This window comes from Eucalyptus grandis, chromosome 1 (genome assembly GCF_016545825.1).
Source record: "Eucalyptus grandis isolate ANBG69807.140 chromosome 1, ASM1654582v1, whole genome shotgun sequence".
Lineage (NCBI taxonomy): Eukaryota > Viridiplantae > Streptophyta > Magnoliopsida > Myrtales > Myrtaceae > Eucalyptus > Eucalyptus grandis.
The window spans coordinates 41202532-41221857 of record NC_052612.1 but is presented as its reverse complement, the minus strand read 5'-3'; the positions used below and the strand labels follow the sequence as shown (position 1 = coordinate 41221857).

The following is a 19326-nucleotide window of genomic DNA, read 5'->3' as shown; positions in this document are numbered from 1 at the left end:
TAAATTCATCCCGACCAATCCGAACTCATTAGTTAACTATAATTCGCAGACCCAAATCTTTAAGCAATCCTTAGAACATAAAGAATTTAAAATAAGCTCTTTATTCAACGTGAATACTTGATCCACAAATGAATTCAATGACAATAAGTTCCCTTGCAGAAATACTCAGTCAAGTAAATAGTTAAAGAATAATGATACGGAAAAGAGGAATTTATAATTTGTGTCAATATATATTAATAAAAAAAAATACATCATACTATTTATAGGCTTTATGTGATAATTATTCTCAGTTAATATCTCAATCAAAATATACACAATCAAAAAAGGTATATAAGCAACTTTGAGGCATATGGATAATCAACAGAAATATCATAATATCTCTAATGTTGAATAATTAAATATTAAATTGCGCATTCATATAATAATTTAAACTTGTAGACCAAAAAAAAAAAACTTGTGGGACAATTAATAGCTATCAACAAAATCTCACATAATATCATAAAAGGAAGTTTTCAGTTCAAATCTTTTTTAGCCCTATTTGCTTCCACAACTACATATATCCACACTAGTAGTACCAAAAAAGAAAGAATGAAAGACTAGACTAAACATGAAAGGGGGTATTAGAATAATTAAATATTAAACCGCATATTTATCTAACAACTTAAACTTTTAAATAATGAAGCAACATCATTCACAAATCGAATTATGGAATTGGCATATTCAATCAAGTGAAGAAATTATTCCCCTATAGTAGCATATCATTACTTGGGCTTATTGAAAATCCTGCAATTCCTCCTGATTTCTTTAGCATTCCCAGTGGGAACTTGAATATTTCCGAGCCTCACCATCGCACACGCGAAGCTCTCATCTTGCATCTGACATGAACCGAGAAACGATGCTGGCGCAGGAATTGTGAGCTCCTACTCGATTCGTAACACCCCTTTCTTTTGCATAATTTGTTTGCAGACGAGTTATCCGCCATGAACGACGTGCTCTGGTCCAAAAACGCGATAGGGTCGTTGCTCGTTGAGTTCCTGCAAATGCCCTTCAGCTTCGTGACCAAGCTCTAGTCCATCGTTGGATCCAGAGCTCCAGTGCCTTGGAAATTCGAAAGGCGGTCTTGGAACAAGCTGCAGTGAGCGGCTCCAACGGAGTGGGCGTCCAAAAGAGTCCCCGTTACGGTGAACGTAAAAAACCCTTTTGTCATGAAAGCTTGTGTCGCCTCAGATATCGAGAATGTGGCTCTCGGCAAATTCACTTCATTCGGGTATGAAACCAGACCGTCTCGCCTTCTCATAGGGACATTATAGCTAGGGCCTCCAGTGAGTAAACCTGTTAAATCGATAAGTTAGGTAGGGTTTGGATCGGATCATAAATGGTCCGACTCATATTGACTCATTTAACTCCTTTATGATCTATTTATTGAAATGCAAATTTCTTGACTCATACTTGACCTATACCTAACCTAACTGGTTTAACCAAATTTATGAGATCTTGTTTCTTATGATTTTTTTTTTCGAAAAATAAAGGTATTACTAAAATACTTTCGTGCAACTCAAATTTATGGACATTTTTAAATTTTTTTTTAAAATAATTGAGGTTACATTTGTTTCTTGGAAAATGTTTTCCAAGAAAATAACAATATTTTTTTATATTTGTAAATAAATTAAAATTATTATTTTATTATTATTTTAAAAATAATAATTTTAAAAAAAAAAAATAATTTTTTTCCCTTCTTCTTCAGCCAATTGCCGACCACAAGCGAGCTCGAGTCTCGCCATAGGCCAGATAAGGCTCGAGCTCGCCTGAGGCTAGCATCAAAGCCTCACCAAACATCGGCAAGGCTGAGGCCTTTCTCAAGTCCGGCAACTTGTCCATCACCTGGCCAGTCGGTATAATCGAAGGAAGATGGAAGAAGGAAGAAGAAAGAAAGAAAAGAAAAAGAAAAAGAAATTATAATTATAATCTGATTTTTCTAAAAAATAATTTTGTAAGGCTAAAGAGGAGAGAGTGTGTATGTGCAACTTTGGTCAGAAATTGGTCATAAACTCAACCCATTTAGACCCATTTATTTTAACCTTCAAAATTTTAAACACATTTAAGGAAGGCTCTACAAAATTGAAATGACTTATATATGACCTATTTATTTTTTAAATGGATCATATATGGGTCTTAAACCCAATTTGATAGGTTTACCGGTGAGCAATACAGAGTCTTGAGTTGCGAGCATGACTATGTTAGCATAAGGGACAGTCGAAAGGCACGTAGCTTTGAAAATCTTATTCGCTTCGTCGATGATGTCGTATCGTTGTACAGAGAAGTTTGGCCTGGTGAATTTCTCCGATGGCTTCCTAGCAATGGAGTCGATGAGGGGATGCATCCCATCCCTATAAGGAAAACGAATAAAGATAATGCGAGTGGCATGCCTTTCATGGTTAAATGGAGGTGACAGACCTAATTGACACAAGAACTCGAGTAATAACAATATTTACACTACTGTATTCTTTATAACTCATTATTTATAATCTTGCCTATACATATACACAATAGAATATTAAATTTCAAAATATTTGGGGAAATTTTAAATAAAGATTTAAAGTGAGATGTTTTTTAATCTCAAAAGAAAGTCTAGAGTGGGAATTGTCTCAATTAAGTTCTTGAAATGACCAATTTAGTCTCTAATAAAACCTCTTGCTTATGGGCCAAATTGCCAAGCAATGAGCATTTGTATCTCACGTGCATAGATGCACGTGATGTGCACGCAAGATGCATGGGCTCATTGGTCGGCAAAGATTTGGTCAACCAATGAGCTAGGGACCTTATTTGAGACCAAATTGACAACTCCAAGGTTTTATTTGAGATAAGTTTCATTTTGGGCCATCTTTTGAAAAAATGACTCCACTTTAGAATCTTCTTTGAAATTTCCCCTAAATATTTTACTCCCTAGTAGGACTAGGTGCCATTGTGCTGAGGATATATTGATATCTAACATGTGTCGCGACATTCTACGAACTGACCATGCATCAATATTTATAACACAACATCATTGTTCTTAAACATCTAATAAATTTCACATATTATTTGTTGGGTTTTAACAAGTTTGAATTGATGCAACTCGATAAGGTTAAGACCAATACTAGCTATTTGGTGTATCAACAGCTGTGTTAGCTAATAAACCTATCAAAATTGATCATAAGTTCATTTCTTAACCCATATATGATGGGCTGAATTTTTATATAAGTTATTTATATTTAGTAAATGGGTGATAAATGTATTTATACATAATATCTGTGTTCAATGGGTCACAAATGGGTTTACAACGTATTTAGACCCAACCTATTTCTATGGCTCTCTTTATTCTCTTTGCTCTTACTCAATCTCATGTTCACTTACTCCACACAATTACCTCGGTGTGAGTATGAGTTTTCATAAATTGTGTTAAATATGGAAATGTTTTTGTAATAAGGGTTAGGTCGGTATTGGTCAATACATTTGCATTGTATAAAAATGGGTCAAAGTAGGTGAAGTGAGTCTATTCTAGTCGACTATTTTTGACCCAATCCGACCCACTTGTTTAATGAGTCTAGATCATGCATATTTATAGGGTGTTTAAGAGAATAAGTTAAGGCGTGGGCTGGTTGAAAGGGAAAGAAAACGAGGGAGCCGGCGAAATCAAAGGTGACGATCTTAGCACATGGATTATGAAACATATGTTGGAAGGTTTATGCATTTTCACCGAATTTATATTATAATAAGCATGCGCGTCCCTAAGCTATTATCCAGAGAGATGGTTCACCATTTTTTTCATTAGGAAACAAGAAAATCATTCTCTTTGGGTGCTGTTGTTTGTGGTGATGGACGTTATTTAATCATATTTGTTGAATATGATCAAGCTGGATCGCATGAAGCCGGTGTTTTGCAAGATTTGTATGAGATCATGCCCATTAAAGTTGAAGACTCTTGATTTACAGCTAAAGCACGCAATAAATTAGAATCAATTTTTAGCGATAATTCTTATTTGTTTCTATCGCATTTTCACTCTAACAAGTTGCATTTGAAATTAAAACAAAAAATTTTGCAAGAAAGCAATTAAAACAGTAAATAAAAAATAAATGGAAAATCCAATATAAATGTTGCTTCACGAATTATGAATTTTGCAAGTGTGTGCTCGGAGAACGGGTTGGGCCTAAACACCTTGAAATGGGTCGAGGGGCAATTTCTTAGATCAGGCTCGGCAACCATACGGCTTTCTTTGAAGGGGGCTTGGTCTTTGCAAAAATAATCTATCTGGTAAAAATAAAAAAGATTGCATAACAGTCTTTAATGTATTATAAGAATAACAGTCTATTTTAAACCACAAAAAATAAAATCATAAATAATTATAAATTGTTGGATGATTCACTTCTTCAAGTAATTGTACTTCACAAGAAATTATTATTTTCACATTACGTAAGATTTGTTAGACTAGCAAAATCCGGTAAAAAATCACTAAAAAATGGGAAAATAAATGGAAAATCTAGCTCTTAGATTGATGAAGAAGCTACTGGACATGTCAACAATCGTCAATTATTGAGAGAGATGTAACCAAAATCAAAATGGCAATTTCTTTTCTTCTTTTTTTTAAAGTATTGACTTATGTCAAGTATTCTTGTTATAACAATTTTTTGAACATGCATTGAAAACAAAACTGACGCGATTGAGTGCATAATATTGCACGAATGGCTTTCCCAATTTCCTCAGCTGTCTCGCCTTCTCCATATTTGTCAAGCAAGAATAAAATCGGTCTAAATTAGATTAGGTGATCTTGCAGGAATTCATGCCACCCCGTCCAGACTCATTAATTGACTTATAATTCGCTGACCCAAATCTTTAAGCACAGTCCCTGGAAAATAAAGACTTCAATATAAGCTCTTTCTTCAAAATTAATACTTGATCCACAGTGAATTCAAAGTCAATGCATTCCCCTACAGAAATACCCGTCTTAAGTAAATAAAGAAGCTAGCATACAGAAATCCATTCCCGAACCGGATTATGGAATTGGTATTTTCAATCAAGTGAAGAAATTATTCCCCTATAGCAACGTATCATTACTTGGGCTGATTGAAGGCCCGGCAATTCCTCCTTATCTCTCCGGCATTCCCAGTGAGAACCTGGACATTTCCCATCTTCACCATCGCACTAGCGAAGCTCGTCTTGAAACTGTTCGCGTCTGACGCGAACCTAGAAACAATGCCGGCGCTAGATTTGTCCACGGCGAGCTCCTGGTCGATTTGTAACACCCCTTTCTTCTGCATAATTTGTTTGTAGAACTGGTTATCCATAATGAACGACGTGCTTTGGTCCAAAAACGCGGTGGGGTCGTTGCTTGTCGAGTTCCCGCAGATGCCCTTTAGCTTCGCGACCAAGCTCGAGTCCATCGTTGGATCTGGAGCTCCAGTGCCTTGGAAATTCGAAAGGCGGTCTTCGAACAAGCCACAGTGAGCGACTCCGACGGAGTGGCCGCCCAGAAGAGTCACCATTTCAGTGAGTGTAAACCCTTTAGCCGTGAAAGCTTGTAGCGCCTCAGATACCGATAATGAGGGTGCCGGCAAGTCCACTTCATCCGGGTTTGAAACCAGACCGTCCCGCCTTCCGGTAGGGACATTGTAGCTGGGCCCTCCGGCGAGGAACACGGAGTCTCGTGTTGCCAGCGTGATGATGTCAGCGCAAGAGACGGTCGAAGGGCATGCGGCTTCAAGGCTCTTCTTGGCTTCATCAATGATGTCATATCCTCGCACAGAGAAGTTCGGCCCAGCGGTTTTCTCCGATGGCTTCTTGGCGGTGGAGTCGATGAGGATGGATGCCTCACAGCCCTATAAAAAAACGAGGCAAAAAAATGTGAGCGGCATGCTTTTATGGTTAAATGGAGGTGACAGACCTATCTGACACCATCAATCGAGCACAACATCATTGTTCTTAAACGTCTAGTAATTTTCACATAATGTCTGTTGAGCTTTAACAGGTTTGAGTTGATGCGACTCAATATGATTAAGACTAATGCTAGTTATTAGGGAATTGATATATGAATTGCTGCGTTAGCTACTAGACTCTGGATGAATGGTAACAATAAAGCATGTCACATCGCATTAACATATTGATATATAAACTAGCTACCTAGTTAACCTTGTCATTTTCCTTAATCTATAACATATCAAAGTTACATGTTCATTCGGCAGAAGACGCCGGTAACTTACCCTCACGAAACAATCGTGAAAATGCATGCGAAGCAAGGCGGCAGTGATTGATCGATCGGCTCCGAATCTCTTCTGAATGACTTGCCTCACGATGGATTCTGCTTGCGGGCAGGTGGAATTGTAGAAGCCAACCCTCAAATCAGCCAACGCGAGGGGAAGAACGAAGAGAAGCACGAGTACTACGTTCTTCATCTTGCACACCATTAGCGTCCTTAAGCTAATAACCCAGCGAATGGTGTATGGAGTGAAAGACACTCGTGGTTCTCGGTTCTGTCGAGGGACGATGGTTATGGAACACCGAGACCATGCAAATTTATAGAGATATCGAGAGAATAAATTAAGGTGGTGGCCCGAGGATAAGGATGGAAAACGAAGGAGCCGGCGAAGTCAAAGGTGACGATTGTAGCACGTGGATTTTGAACCATATTTTGGACGGTCTAAGCTTTTTTCACCGAAGCAGTATTATAATGTGATGCATGTGCATGTAAAAACGCGTCCCCAAGCTCTTAACCGGAAAAAAAGGCGAGCCAATACGTTGACCATTCTTCAAGTGGAAACAAGGAAATCATTCTTTTGGGTGCTGTCGTTTGTGGCGACGGACATTGTACATTCAATTTTGGTTGTATACGATCAAGCTGGATCGCACGAAACCGGTGTCTTGTGATATCATGCCCATGAAAGTTCGGTTATTTCTAGGCTCGCAAGTGGCCAGCTTCAAGCGATTCGCACGTTATGGATTTTTTTTTTTTTAGTTATATATATTTTGGAAGCAAAGATGTGCAGAAGTCGAAATGAAAGTCGTTTTCCCTCACGCGGTATTCTTCGAGCTCAAATATGTGTCGAATTGGATGAAATCATGCACCAAGCGACAAGAGAATGGGCTGGCTCCTTAAAGCTGACGTTTGACCAACAACGGCATCGAGGAAGCTTCGCCGGAATTCAAGTAGGATTTGGATTGGTAGCAATTCAAAGTCGAAGTTGGGTTGACCAACCTCGCGTGTCTATATATAATGGAAAAAATTATCAAAATAATCTTAAATTTTTCTTGTGCTTGTGTTGATTCAATCCTAAAATTTTCAGTTTGGCCACTTTAGTTCTAGACATCTCGACAATTTGTCAATCTAGTCATTTCGTCTAGTTTTGGCAAATTGTCAAAAGATTTAGAACTAAGTTTGTCAAATTAAAATATTTATAACCGAATTGACATTAATGCAATAAGTTTAGAATTTTTGATTTGTTGTTTTCCTGAAATTAATCAGGCAAGACCAGAAGGTCGTCAATAGATTGTAAACCATGAAGTTTCTTTGAATTTAGTTTTAACGAGCACTTGTTAACAAAATCCAGACGATAATAGCGAATAATTGGGTTGTCGAATTGGGGCAGCTTTAATGCGGCCCAATCAATTTTGACGAGTGGTGGTGGGTCGAAGGCGTGGAGGAAGGGTGATGATATGGGACTGGCAAGGCTTCATGTTCGTAAGAGTCACTCCGGCCCAAGTCGAACGCTTACGGCAGCGTTTTGCACGAGTGGAGAAGGACCAGGGAAATTTTATCCATCGTGTAGGGGAAAGATCTTTATGTTTCACTTGATCTATGTGTGAAGATCTGTAGTAATCTTTTGTTATACCGTAATTTATAAGTGCATCGATTTCTCTATTTATATTAACCTTTATGTTGGTTAAATTTTTAACTGCCAATTAAAAGATTACTCTGATTCTTTCGCAAAATATGATTGGCGATTATGTTATGACGAAGAGATTTAGCGTTGCTCTTAACTAAAAACTGTTCACAGCTTCCGGACGTGTCTCTTCTTTCAACAAAATATTATCGATGCGTTAGACTTTGAACTAAGAGCAATATTTGGCTCCTGCTAATAAGGAAGTTAAGAATGTGTTATGCTTTTACATGTTTGATTACGTAGGTTCACTTAACACCTATATTTAAGTCCTCGTCGACAAACTTCGCCTTCACTTTGTCAATCGTAGTTGGGCAAGAGTTATTCGAGGGGGCCTAGTCTTGGGCGATCGAGAGATTACCCGGTCTTAGAAGATCTCCCGTTTGAGATGGCAACCTCATATAGGAGGTTATAACCTTAGGAGGGAGGGAGGGAGGGAGGGAGGTTCAAGGTTCTTTCTAAAGTAAATTTCTCTAAAGATATGGACATTTCACTTGGTTAAACATAATTGAATTTGATCCAGTTAACCCTAACCGTAGGAAATCACTAAAATGATACAAATGGTTGTCACTTGCCAATTGAGGGCAAGGCTCAAGGCGACCTCACTAGGGGCCCACGATGCTCCAGCAAGGTTGCCAAGACTCGTCTAGCTGATCACCAATCATCACCAGGCCAACATATAGGAGAAGGAAGAGAAAAGGAAAGAAAAGAAAAAGAAGAATAGAAAAGAGAAAAAAATTAGACTTAATTTTTGAGTTGTTCTCGGAAATAAAGAAGCAATTTTCTTTTATTTCTTGTTTTTGTTCTGAATATATTTGCGAGAACAAATTTGTTCCCCAAAACAAAAACCTACACAAAGGGATTTCTGTTCTATTTATATTCTAAGGAATTAAAAGAGAGACGAGAATATTACCGAACACACCCTTAATAGCCATGTCTAACAAATCATGTGATCCCCATCACCCATCTAAGCATCCTCAAGTTCTTTGTAACCATTCAAGATCTGCACGAGTGCCTTAAAAAAGATGAGATCATTAAACTATAATCATCCACTTTGAACCTAGGAAGGAGTAAAAAGGAAATTTCGTAAACAACATTAACGTAAATTTATCCTAACTGGCGGCGCACTCTAGCTAGCTGAAAACCCTACAGTTTTTCCTAATCTCTCCAGCATTTCCTGTTAGAACTCCGACATTGCTCATCTTCACCATCGCGTTTTTGCAAAACTCTGCCTAAATCCATTTGCGTCCAACCCGACCTTAGCGACGATTGCCGTGCTCGATTTATCAACAGTGAGCTCCTGATCAATTTGCAATATCCCTCTCTTCGCAAGAATCTCGCTATAGAACTTGTTATCGACGATGGACGGCGTGCTCTGGTCCAAGGACACGGTCCGGTCGCTACTTGATGAAGCACCACAGGTGACCTTGAGCTTCATGATCAAGCTTGGGTCCATGGATCGGTCCGGAGCGCCGGTACCTCATAAATCTGAGATATGGTCTAGTAGTGAGCGATTCCAATGGTGTGTCCAACCAAGAGAATGACCATTTCGGCAAGAGTGAATCCTTTTGCTGCGAAGGCTCGTTGAGCCTGAGACACCGAGAATGTCGGTCCTGGCAAGTTAACTTCGTCGCGGGCCGAAATGATGCCATCTCGCCTTCCCGTCGCGACATCATAGCTAGGCCCTCCTGCAAAGAAGACCGCGTACCGTGTTGCCAAAGTTGCGATGTCGGCACAGGAGACCATCGAAGGGCATGAGGCTTCGATGTTCTTCTTGGCTTCGTCAATGATTTCGAAGCCTCGCACAGTTAGGTTCGGGGCGGCGGATTTCTTCATTGGTTTGCTGTCGGTAGAGTCTATGAGTATGGATGCGTCACAACCCTAAATGAGACGAAGGAAGTAGGAGTAAATTAGTGGACATCGTGATAGGAAGAATCATGGCATGTTAATACCGTGCTCTTTCATCAAATGATTGGCTAGACTACATTTACTATTTGTTAGAGATAATTAGGGATTTCTTTGGAGAATTTCCTATATTAGAGTTAATTATAATAATTCTATTGATTATCCATATCTCTCGAAATTGCACATATATTGCACATATATCACAGTATCCATGCAATCTCTAATTTCCACAAATATGTATTCAAATGGAGACAAATACTCTATACAAAACAAAAGAACACCACAAGCGCCAAAATTTGGCACTATGAGACACTTAAGTACAAAAAATTAGGAAAGTGACACTTAAGTACTATTTTTTAAAAAAAAAATGGGACACTCGAATGTCACTTCCGACAAACCTCGCCGAAAATCATACATGGCAATTTTTAATTAATTTTGTTCATTTACGTGACTCATCAAAGAGCTAACTCAGCAAAAAAAATGCAAAAAAGACATTGCTTTGGCGCAGATTTGAATTTGAATTTAAAAATTAATTAAATTAGATTAAATTAGAGAGAGAGAGAGAGAGAGAGAAGAAGAAGAAGAAGAAGAAGAAGAAGATGAACAACGGCTAAGGCACAACCCTTGTCACCGCCCCCTCCCCGTTGTTGCGGAGAAGGGTCGACGACGATGGGAGGATGGTCAGCCGAGGTCGCGGCCTTGGCCCCCAGCAAGCGACGGCTCTTGGCCCAGCTGAGCAAGGGCTAGCGACCCTCATCGGATCTAGGCGGGCTCGTAGGCCCTCATTGCCAATTGATCAAGGTCGTCGACCCCGGCCGGGCTAATGACCCCAGCCGACCCTCCCCCACCGTTATCGGCCCTTCCCATCGACGATGGGGAGGTGACAACAAAGAGGGTTGAGCCCTCAGCAGCTATCATCTTCTTCCCCTTTTTTTTTTTTTTAAAGAAAATTAGTTTTAAATTTAATTTAATAAATTTTTATATTATTTATTTAGCCACGTTAGTAACAAAACGAAGTTGTTTTTACATTTGCCTAACCACATCAGCGTGCAAAACGTCGTCGTTTTGCACTTGTCTTGCCAAAAATTGCCATGTCAGCATTTTAGTCAAATTTTCTCGCCGTTGGCACTTAATTGATTCAATTTTGGTACTTAAGTGTCACTTTCCTAACTTTTGGCACTTAAATATCCTTTCATGCCAATTTTTTTTTATTATCCAAACGGAGACATATACTCTATAGAACCCATAAACTATCTATAAATTGCACATGGATTCTAATCATCTTTGACTAACGTATGCTTGAAGACACAAAAATGATTGATGTAGAGACTTTCACTAAACATTTAAAAATGACTGACCTATTTAAGAATTTATTCACATTTCGTTACAATGATAGATAAATCAATTTTATGATATGATGTTTATACGTTTACATCCTAGCATCGAGAGCACGTGTCCAAACACACATGCACGAAACTTACTCTAACGAAACATTCGTGGAAATGCATGCAGAGCAAGGCAGCCGTGATGGATTGGTCGGCTTGGAATCGACTCTGCACGACCTGATGGACGATGGACTCAGCTCGCGGGCAAGTAGAGTGGTAGAAGCCGACCTTCAGATTGCCCAAACCCCGAGGAAGAAGAAAAATGAACCCGAGAAAGATAGTTATCATCTTCATTGTTTTCCAACTAATCAGCACAAGAGAGAGATCCTATCTAGAGATTGTGAAATAGCTTAGGATTGTACAGCATTAGCACGAATTTTAGAAGCCGTGTTGATACGTGGCGAAGAGAGAAAAGTCTCCGACGCACGCACACACAATGTCACTCGGAGCTGACGATGTTGAATGTGTGATGGATTTTGAATGGAACGTTGGACGCTTGTGCTTCTTCTGCTAAAAACTGTTGCGATAGGGCGAGCGATCGAACAATAATATAGACAGAAAAAGAAAATAAATCGGACACCAGATTTACGTGGTTCGGTCGTAAAGACCTACGTCCACGGGGAGAGCAGCAGCGAATTTCACTATAGATCAAGCAATACAAGGAGATTACACACTCAAGTCACTCAAACACTTTCTCGGTGTTTCCCAAGCCCCAATTACACCCAATAACACACACAGTGTTTAGCCCCGAAATTCCTCAAGAAATAATCTCTCAATCTCACGAAGGAATTACACACAAATCTTACCACAAGATTTAATTGGCTTTAACACTAAACCTTCTTGGATGTAATTCACGACAAAGAAAATCCCTCCCAAGCACTCAACAACGAGGCGGTGCTTCAAAACCAATTCTTCACGATCAACGGCGGAACACCAAGCACTCATGTGGCGCTTCAAAACAATTTGTGATCCACATCTATCACCCATGGCCTTAAGTCTATATATAAGTAAAACCCTTATTCTTTTGCCAACTTCTCATAGGATTTTGTTTCCTATCCAAAACATATCTTTGTATATTTTAAACAAAAATCCAAGTCCTAGTCAAAGTTGGACTTTCCTATTTTAACAGCCAGACTCTCCAACGCAGATTCAAATTCGGGAAGTTGATCTTCGGATCTTCTTTGCTCGATTTCGAACATCCACAACATATCCAATTCGGAATATTCGTAATTTTGCATTGGGCTTAAACTCGAGACATATTTTAACAAAAACAATGCATGCGTGCATGCAAATACGCGTTCGGTTTTGTTCTTTTGCCCGAGGATGGTAAAGACTCCAATTTTGGCTTTGACAAATCTTCACACAAAAGGCCGAGGAAAATGACGTAAATTTGTTTTTACCAACATAAATGCTTATTGCTCCTTCGTGGAAAAAACACGTTCCTAGATGAATCTTCCTGTGTACATGCACATGTAAATCCATCTTGCGTGTTATAATGACGAATGAAGTAATCGGGACAATCCCTTTGATCAGTTCGACTCAAATTACGGATCAAAACTGTTAGTAAGATTTCATAAGTCTTTTAAAAGATTTAGGTCGTGAACTTCGCATGGATTATTGCATTTAATTTGGTTTAATGAGAGAGAAGCCTCAGTTGAGCTCGCCCGTTTAAGGAAAGGTGGTCTTAGCCCTCTCTTGTCCTAGTCCATGTTCGTGGAATCGAAGTAACGTGATGCTAATAAATGTCACAGCTGTAAAGTTTTTTTTTTTTTTTTTTTGGGTAAGTGTCACAGCTGTAAAGTTCGTCTCTGCTCGAAGCAAGAACCGAGCTTCAGTCAAACCATGCGTTTTTCTTTAGACTCAACGCTCAACGGTTTCGTACTTTGTGGACTCGAAACTCTGAATATTACTCCTGGGCAAGATAAACACCTATCTTACGGTCTTACACCAGATTTTGACGCTTGTCCAACTTACTGTACTCCTTTCTACAACTAATCAAACTAAAGACCAACCCCTTTGTCTCTCTCTCTCTTTGCTTGGCCTGTCACCCTCCCACACTCTGTTGGGGAGTACACAGCAAAAGTCTAATTTCTTCATCGGGACATTTTCAAGAGAGAGCTTAAAACTTGAGACCGTTAATATATTCATTTTGACCGACTTTCACTTAAAAGTTTAAATTAGTGAGTAATAATTTTTTTTATTAATAGCATAAATGTAATTTTCATCATGACATATGCCTTAACCTCCTACTATATATTTAGGTAATCTATTTTATAATTGTAACTTGTAACTCTATAAATTGATACCGAAATATTGCGGCACCATGATTTTCTCCCTTTCTAATTTTGAAAGGGTTTTTCATATAAATATTCATGTCTTCTTCTCCATATTTTCTCTTCAACGTTTCGGGTTCTTAACATTTGGCATCAGAGCTTTGTTTGGCGAAATAGTGGGGGCGACAAAAATGGATGAAGGGAAGGTGAAGATCAATTGGTTTGACGACAGAGTTTGGTTTGTGGAAGATGGAAATCGAGGATATGTTATATTGGAAGAGCCTACATCAAGCTCTATCGACATAAAAACTAGATTCAATCGCAAGAAGATTAGGACTTATTAGATCGACAAGCTCCTAGGTGCGATTCATCTCACGTTGGCACAAGCAATGCCTTCAACATCGTCAAGAAAAAGACAACGGTGGACTTGATGAGGAGCATTGTTTGACATGTAAGAGAAGCTTTTTGTGTCAACCAAGATATATTTGATGTGTCCTATTTTCAATCTGAAGATGGACAAAGGTACTTTCATCACAAATCATATTAACCAATTTAATTGTGATTACGATATAAGTATCACCAACACCGATATACGACATAACACGACACAATATACTAACACGTCATTTCTAAAAAAATAAAGAATTCTGACACATTGGGATACGTTGTGTATTAAATGTATATTTTTATATATACATGATAAATTATTATTTTTATGATTATTTTAATCAAATTAATTGGATTCAAATTCACAAATAAATAAATAATAAATAAGAGCCTAAAAATTTGATAAATTCAACTCCATTTTAATAATCCATAAAACTTGGAGGGAAAAAAAAAAAAAGAAATCCACATTGTAGACTCACATGTCGAGTGTGTTAAAAGAAAAAAAGAAAAAAAACTTGGGAGGTGAATTGTGTCTCACGGACAATGAGAATTAGAAGTGAAGAGAAGACTAGTCTTTTTTCTTTTCCATTTTATTATTTTTTTTATATATTTACATTTTAACTCCTTATTTATTAAAAAAAATTAAAATTGATCATATGCGTGTCAGAACCATATGTTGAAATTCCAAACTCATCTATCGAAATTCTGGACTCGGATGTCGGATTTTTTGACACTTGTTGGCCTCAAGTGTCAAAGAATGTCGGAGAGTATTGAACATGTGACGAAATGTCCAAAATGACACGAAAACTCCTAGAGAATGTCAGTGTTTCTTAGATCACAATTCAATTGAGTTCAGTGAAAATAAATTTCAATATCAAGGTAAAAGCTTTAATCCTAGTATCTTTATACTTGAAAGTCGAAGTGTAATTGTGATCACAGTAAATAGTTTGCCGGTTACAAAAAACTGAAGTTTCAATAAACCAAATATTTGATTCTTAGTAAGGATATTTGCAAAAGAGAGTTGAATGAATCTTCTAGTGCTGTCTTGAATACCGAAAGCAAGAGGAGAAGCAATCAATGAGGTTAGAACCAACAGCATGGTAGATTGAAGTTCACAGGGAGAAGCAAATCAAGACCTCATGGTGAAATAATTTGCTCGAACTGCTAAAAGAAAGGCCATATAAGATAAATTTATAGAACCCTAAATAAGAAAATTCAATATTTGGATCAAAATCAAGAGCGGAAGAAATCCGTGTATGTAATCCTTGAAGAGACGTTCATCCATGACACCTCAATTTTTTTAACATTGACAATCCAACTGAGTGTTGGATTCTAAAATTATATGTATCATTTCACTCTACTTCATGTAGAGAACAAATGCACAATTTTGTCGTTGGAAAATTTGAACGGGTTTATCTTGTTGATGAAGAACATTTAGATATTCTAGAGGAGGGTGATGTTCACATGAGAATGGCTAAAAGGTATTGATGGAAGTTGCAAGATATCATATTTGTTCTTGACCATAAGAAAAATTTGATCTCTATAGCGCAATTAGATAATACAGGATATAGAACTACTTTTTTAGGACAGCTTGTGGAAAATTGTCAATGGTGCGATGGATGTAATACGGGGAATAATGTGAAGAACACCGAACAAGGCCGAGAGCGGTGGAGAAGTAGTAGCAAATACTAAGTTGAAAGCTGATTCCGAATCATGGAGCCATCGGGCTTGGACAAATAAGCAAAAAAGGGGATGATGGCGCTGTTATCCAAAGGAAAATTACTTAATATGAAGCCCATAGATACTGGTGTATGTGAGGATTTGTAATCTAGACAAACAGAAAATTGTAGTTTTTTGAAGATTAGGAGAAGACCAAAGAGAACAAAGTTAAAGTTGGTGCATGCCAATGTCTGGGGCTAACACCCTTGTATATTCTTTTGAAGGCCTGCGTTATTACGTCAATTTCATTAACGAGTCCACATCAACTTTCCATCTCTTACAAGAAGCAAACAGAGCTGATTTATTTTTCAAAAAATAAGCTCATACCTTATTGGTAGAGTTGTTAATGAACGAGAGGTAGCAACGTGAGCTTCCGAGGGGATGCATAGAGGCTGGCCTCTAGACATTGGTGTGCACCAACTCTTTTTTTTTTATATGGTTCTCTCCTAATCTTCGAACAAACTGACACGTCTATGTTTACCTAAAATGCAATCTTCACGTAGATCAATGTTTATGGACTTCAGAACATGTAGCTTTCCCTCCGGTCGCTCATGTGTCCATTCTCATCACTGTCGTTCTCCTTCTTGGCCGCCGCCATCGAAGTGATCATCGGCCCCTCCAGCAAGTCGACACCACCTAACAAAGACCCCATCACCCTTTTTTCTCTTTGCTCAGTCTAGGTGAGACCTCGGAGAGTTCAACGCTCCTCCACACCCGTAGGGGGTAGTCCAAGAAATGGTATTTAAGCTCTTGGCGAGACAAACTTGTGCTAATTTTCGTTCTAATTGATAAATTGATGGATCCAACCGGGAAGCTAACAATCTCGAAGTGCCAACTTGTGCTAATTTTTTGCATTTTGCTTTCGCTATAGTGAGTTCATTAAAGTTAATCGAATGGTCCACGAATATAGACTCTCTGAGCACATAAATTAGCAAAGCCGACTCCCTTGAGGGATTTCATTCAAATCAAAATATCTAAGCACACAGTCGTTTTTCATGTCTATCATGATGAAGGTAGAATCAATTTGGTTGGTGACTTTCTCTGTTCCTCTTTCACTTCGTCTTAGGATTAGCTGCCGGCACAATTTCCAATGCCGCAGAATCATCATAGATTAGGCAAATATTGATGTGAAAAGTTGACCCCCTCACGCACCCAAAGAGACGTGAAAAGTCAAATCCGCATTGCGTGCCTACCATTATCGGTTAAGTCAAGCTAAGACCACTACATGATCTTTTTTTCTGCAAAATGACAGAGACATTCTCATATGACAACGCCAACACAGAGAAGCTTCAACCTCAAGAAAGAGAAAGAGAAAAAAGAAAATAAAAAGAAACATAAATAAAGACCAAGAAAATGAAAAAAAATCCCAACTCCATCTTTGACCCCCTCTCTCTTTCCCTTAGATTATACATATGAATATACATTATACAATAGTTATATAGTTATAGAAAGGGACACTTTAGCCTCTTCCAGGAGTTTTAGGGTCATGGTGGTTGTTGGCTCCTGTTCCAGGATAGTCGTTGCTTTCCATCTCCATCCTCCTCTCCATAAACACCATCTCTCCTCCTCCACTCATTCCCATTATCTCATCCTGCAGTGTTGGCAATATCACGGCTCATTAGCGTCTGCTTATATCCAAACAGAGTATAAGAGAGAGAGAGAGAGCTACAAGTAATTCTAGCGTCTCGTGGGCGTGAGATCTGCCGGATCTAAGAGTTTTTGGAGTACCAAATCCAAATGCGGCCAGGCTTAGGTAATCGTCTAATTGTACTCATGACACGAAGCATCCAAATCTTTTGAATTGAACAAAAATCTCTCAAATGCACGCAGACTTGTCCGAGTACATAAGGTAAGGCTCCCGACCGTCAAGGTCAGATTGAGTGGGACTGTGGGAGCATGCAAGTTTCCATACTCTTTATCCATTTATCTGATAAACAACTCTAGACGTGTGTGGAAATTGTGCAAAGGCCTGAACTGGGTGTGCTGGATTCAATAAAAACAGAGAGATGTTCAGAAAAAGAGCCAGGCTTCACCATGTAAACCACTAGGCCCCAGATTGAAACAGAGAAGATCAATAAAGCAGAAGGGTGAATAGTTTGTTTGAGCTGAAATCCTGAGTTTTTCTGTAAATTCCTTGGAAGCTTGATCCGTGAATGAACTTTAAGGCAGATATGAGAGAGAGAGAGAGAGAGAGAGAGAGAGAGAGAGAGAGAGTACCTGAGCTAACAAGTTTGGAACCGATAGTTCACCATCATCCTCTTCACTGCTTGACTTGAGACTCCCTGTGAAACAGAACAACAATTCAAAAGCATCAAGAAATGCTCGATCTACAACAACAAAAGGCTAACTCAGGAACATCTCGCAATTCCCAATTCCAGGCCTTACTAGTTGAAGGAACTGCAAGAGATGAGAGAAGGCAAGAGAATCCCAGGAAGAGCACCAGGAGCCTCATAGCAATGATGGGCTTGTGCCCTGCCATGTCTCTGAGGTTGAGAATAGGTAATGATACTTTTGGTTGATATTGTGGAAGCAAACTCGTTTGGTGAAGTCTGGTGATGAGCATGTGAGACAATTGCGTGTGGTGAGATGTAACTACTTTTATAGAGAGTGAGGGAGAGGAATATTAATGAGATTTTTCGTTTTTGGTGTATAATGTTGATTGGATTTTCAATGCCATCACAAAGAGAGGTTTTCTCCCCCAACCACATAAAGTCAACTTCCCACCGGCCTAACTCTCTACTTCTTTACTATTTTCATGTGCGCTTTTGGTATCATTAACTTAATCTATGCACCAATGGCATTATTTTTATCGGCCCTTGATTGCAAAGTGAAGCTGTACAATCACCGGACATTAAGTATCACCAATGAGCCGGCTCTCTCTCCCTCTCTCTAGGGAGTTGAACATCTGGGCTCTCTTTCTTTCAAAGATAAAAACACAAAATGGTCACTGAATTTTCAATCCGTTACGTGTGATCTTTGAACTCTGACCCAATATGTCATATCGCCCCTAAGTTATTAATTCGTTTGATGTTGTCCACAAACCATTGGTAAATGCTCAATTAAGTTTTTGACCTAACCATTCCAACAAAATCTAATGTAATTACACAGTAACTAATCTTAATAATCAGTACGATAATAGTTGAAAAAAATGGGTCAACACAGATCCTGGCCAGTTCCTATCCCTGAAACTTTGCACAATGGTCCACAAACAACGCATCAAGAAGAAAGTCCACGTAGCGCCACTAACATTCACACGATTACACACTAGAACCACAAAGTTCTGGAGTCCGTCTCTAGAAATTTTGGCACTTTTGGCCCTATTCAAATTCAAATCAGGGTTTAGACCAAAAAAAAAGAAAAAAAAAATCAAATCAGGGTGAGGGGAAAGGCCCCAAGCGACAGAAATGCTTGTCGTCTTGGACATAAATGACAAGCAGACATGTCACATAAGCTCCCACCGCCCAAAATCACGCTCTGTCGCTTCTTTTTCTTTCTTTTTCGCAAGTCCCGGCATCAATTATGTCACCCACGGAGTTCACGTACATTGCTAAAAACCTCTTCCTCAATTATTAACCTAAATTTTATGATTTTCTCGTCAAATCAAACTTTTGGGCGAAAAGATATATGAGTATTAGTTAGGTTTCATCATTGCATGGTGTGTCTAGGAATCAACAGAGTCAAGATGCAGTGAGTTATGTTTAGCTTAATGATCAAGCCGGCAGATTTAGTCTACTTTCTAATGTAACATAT

At 38.7% G+C, this 19326-nt stretch overlaps 2 protein-coding genes and 1 pseudogene across 3 annotated transcripts; all 3 read right to left on the bottom strand.

Annotated features, from left to right (window-relative positions):
* Positions 1–4897: 4897 nt before the first annotated feature.
* Positions 4898–6502, bottom strand: LOC104443372 (peroxidase 57). Its single transcript, XM_010056731.3, has 2 exons — positions 6234–6502; positions 4898–5852 (listed from the first exon to the last, which is right to left on the bottom strand). Exons 1-2 carry the CDS (start codon positions 6435–6437, stop codon positions 5088–5090), a joined length of 969 nt encoding a protein of 322 aa, XP_010055033.2. The 5' UTR covers positions 6438–6502; the 3' UTR covers positions 4898–5087.
* Positions 6503–9040: 2538 nt separating this feature from the next.
* Positions 9041–11491, bottom strand: LOC104414193 (annotated as a pseudogene).
* A 5244-nt stretch (positions 11492–16735) lies between these two features.
* On the bottom strand, positions 16736–18225 carry LOC104443364. Of its 2 annotated transcripts, none has more exons than XM_039306930.1 (3): positions 17962–18225; positions 17794–17879; positions 16736–17167 (listed from the first exon to the last, which is right to left on the bottom strand). In XM_039306930.1, the coding sequence occupies exons 1-3, from the start codon at positions 18137–18139 to the stop codon at positions 17036–17038; spliced, it is 396 nt and encodes a 131-aa protein (XP_039162864.1). In that variant the 5' UTR covers positions 18140–18225; the 3' UTR covers positions 16736–17035. The 2 variants fall into 2 exon arrangements, with proteins under 2 accessions (XP_039162864.1, XP_010055020.1); XM_010056718.3 differs by having other exon boundaries at positions 17794–17858; positions 17962–18205.
* Between the last annotated feature and the right edge of the window lie 1101 nt (positions 18226–19326).

Coding starts and splice junctions, on each gene's coding strand:
- LOC104443372 (XM_010056731.3), bottom strand. CDS start 6,437: ATGGTGTGCAAGATGAAGAACGTAGTACTCGTGCTTCTCTTCGTTCTT. Junction 5,853..6,233: donor TTCACGATTGTTTCGTGAGG/GTAAGTTACCGG, acceptor GTTTTTTTATAG/GGCTGTGAGGCATCCATCCT.
- LOC104443364 (XM_039306930.1), bottom strand. CDS start 18,139: ATGCTCATCACCAGACTTCACCAAACGAGTTTGCTTCCACAATATCAA. Junction 17,880..17,961: donor TCTTGCAGTTCCTTCAACTA/GTAAGGCCTGGA, acceptor TTGATGCTTTTG/AATTGTTGTTCTGTTTCACA. Junction 17,168..17,793: donor TTCCAAACTTGTTAGCTCAG/GTACTCTCTCTC, acceptor CCAACACTGCAG/GATGAGATAATGGGAATGAG.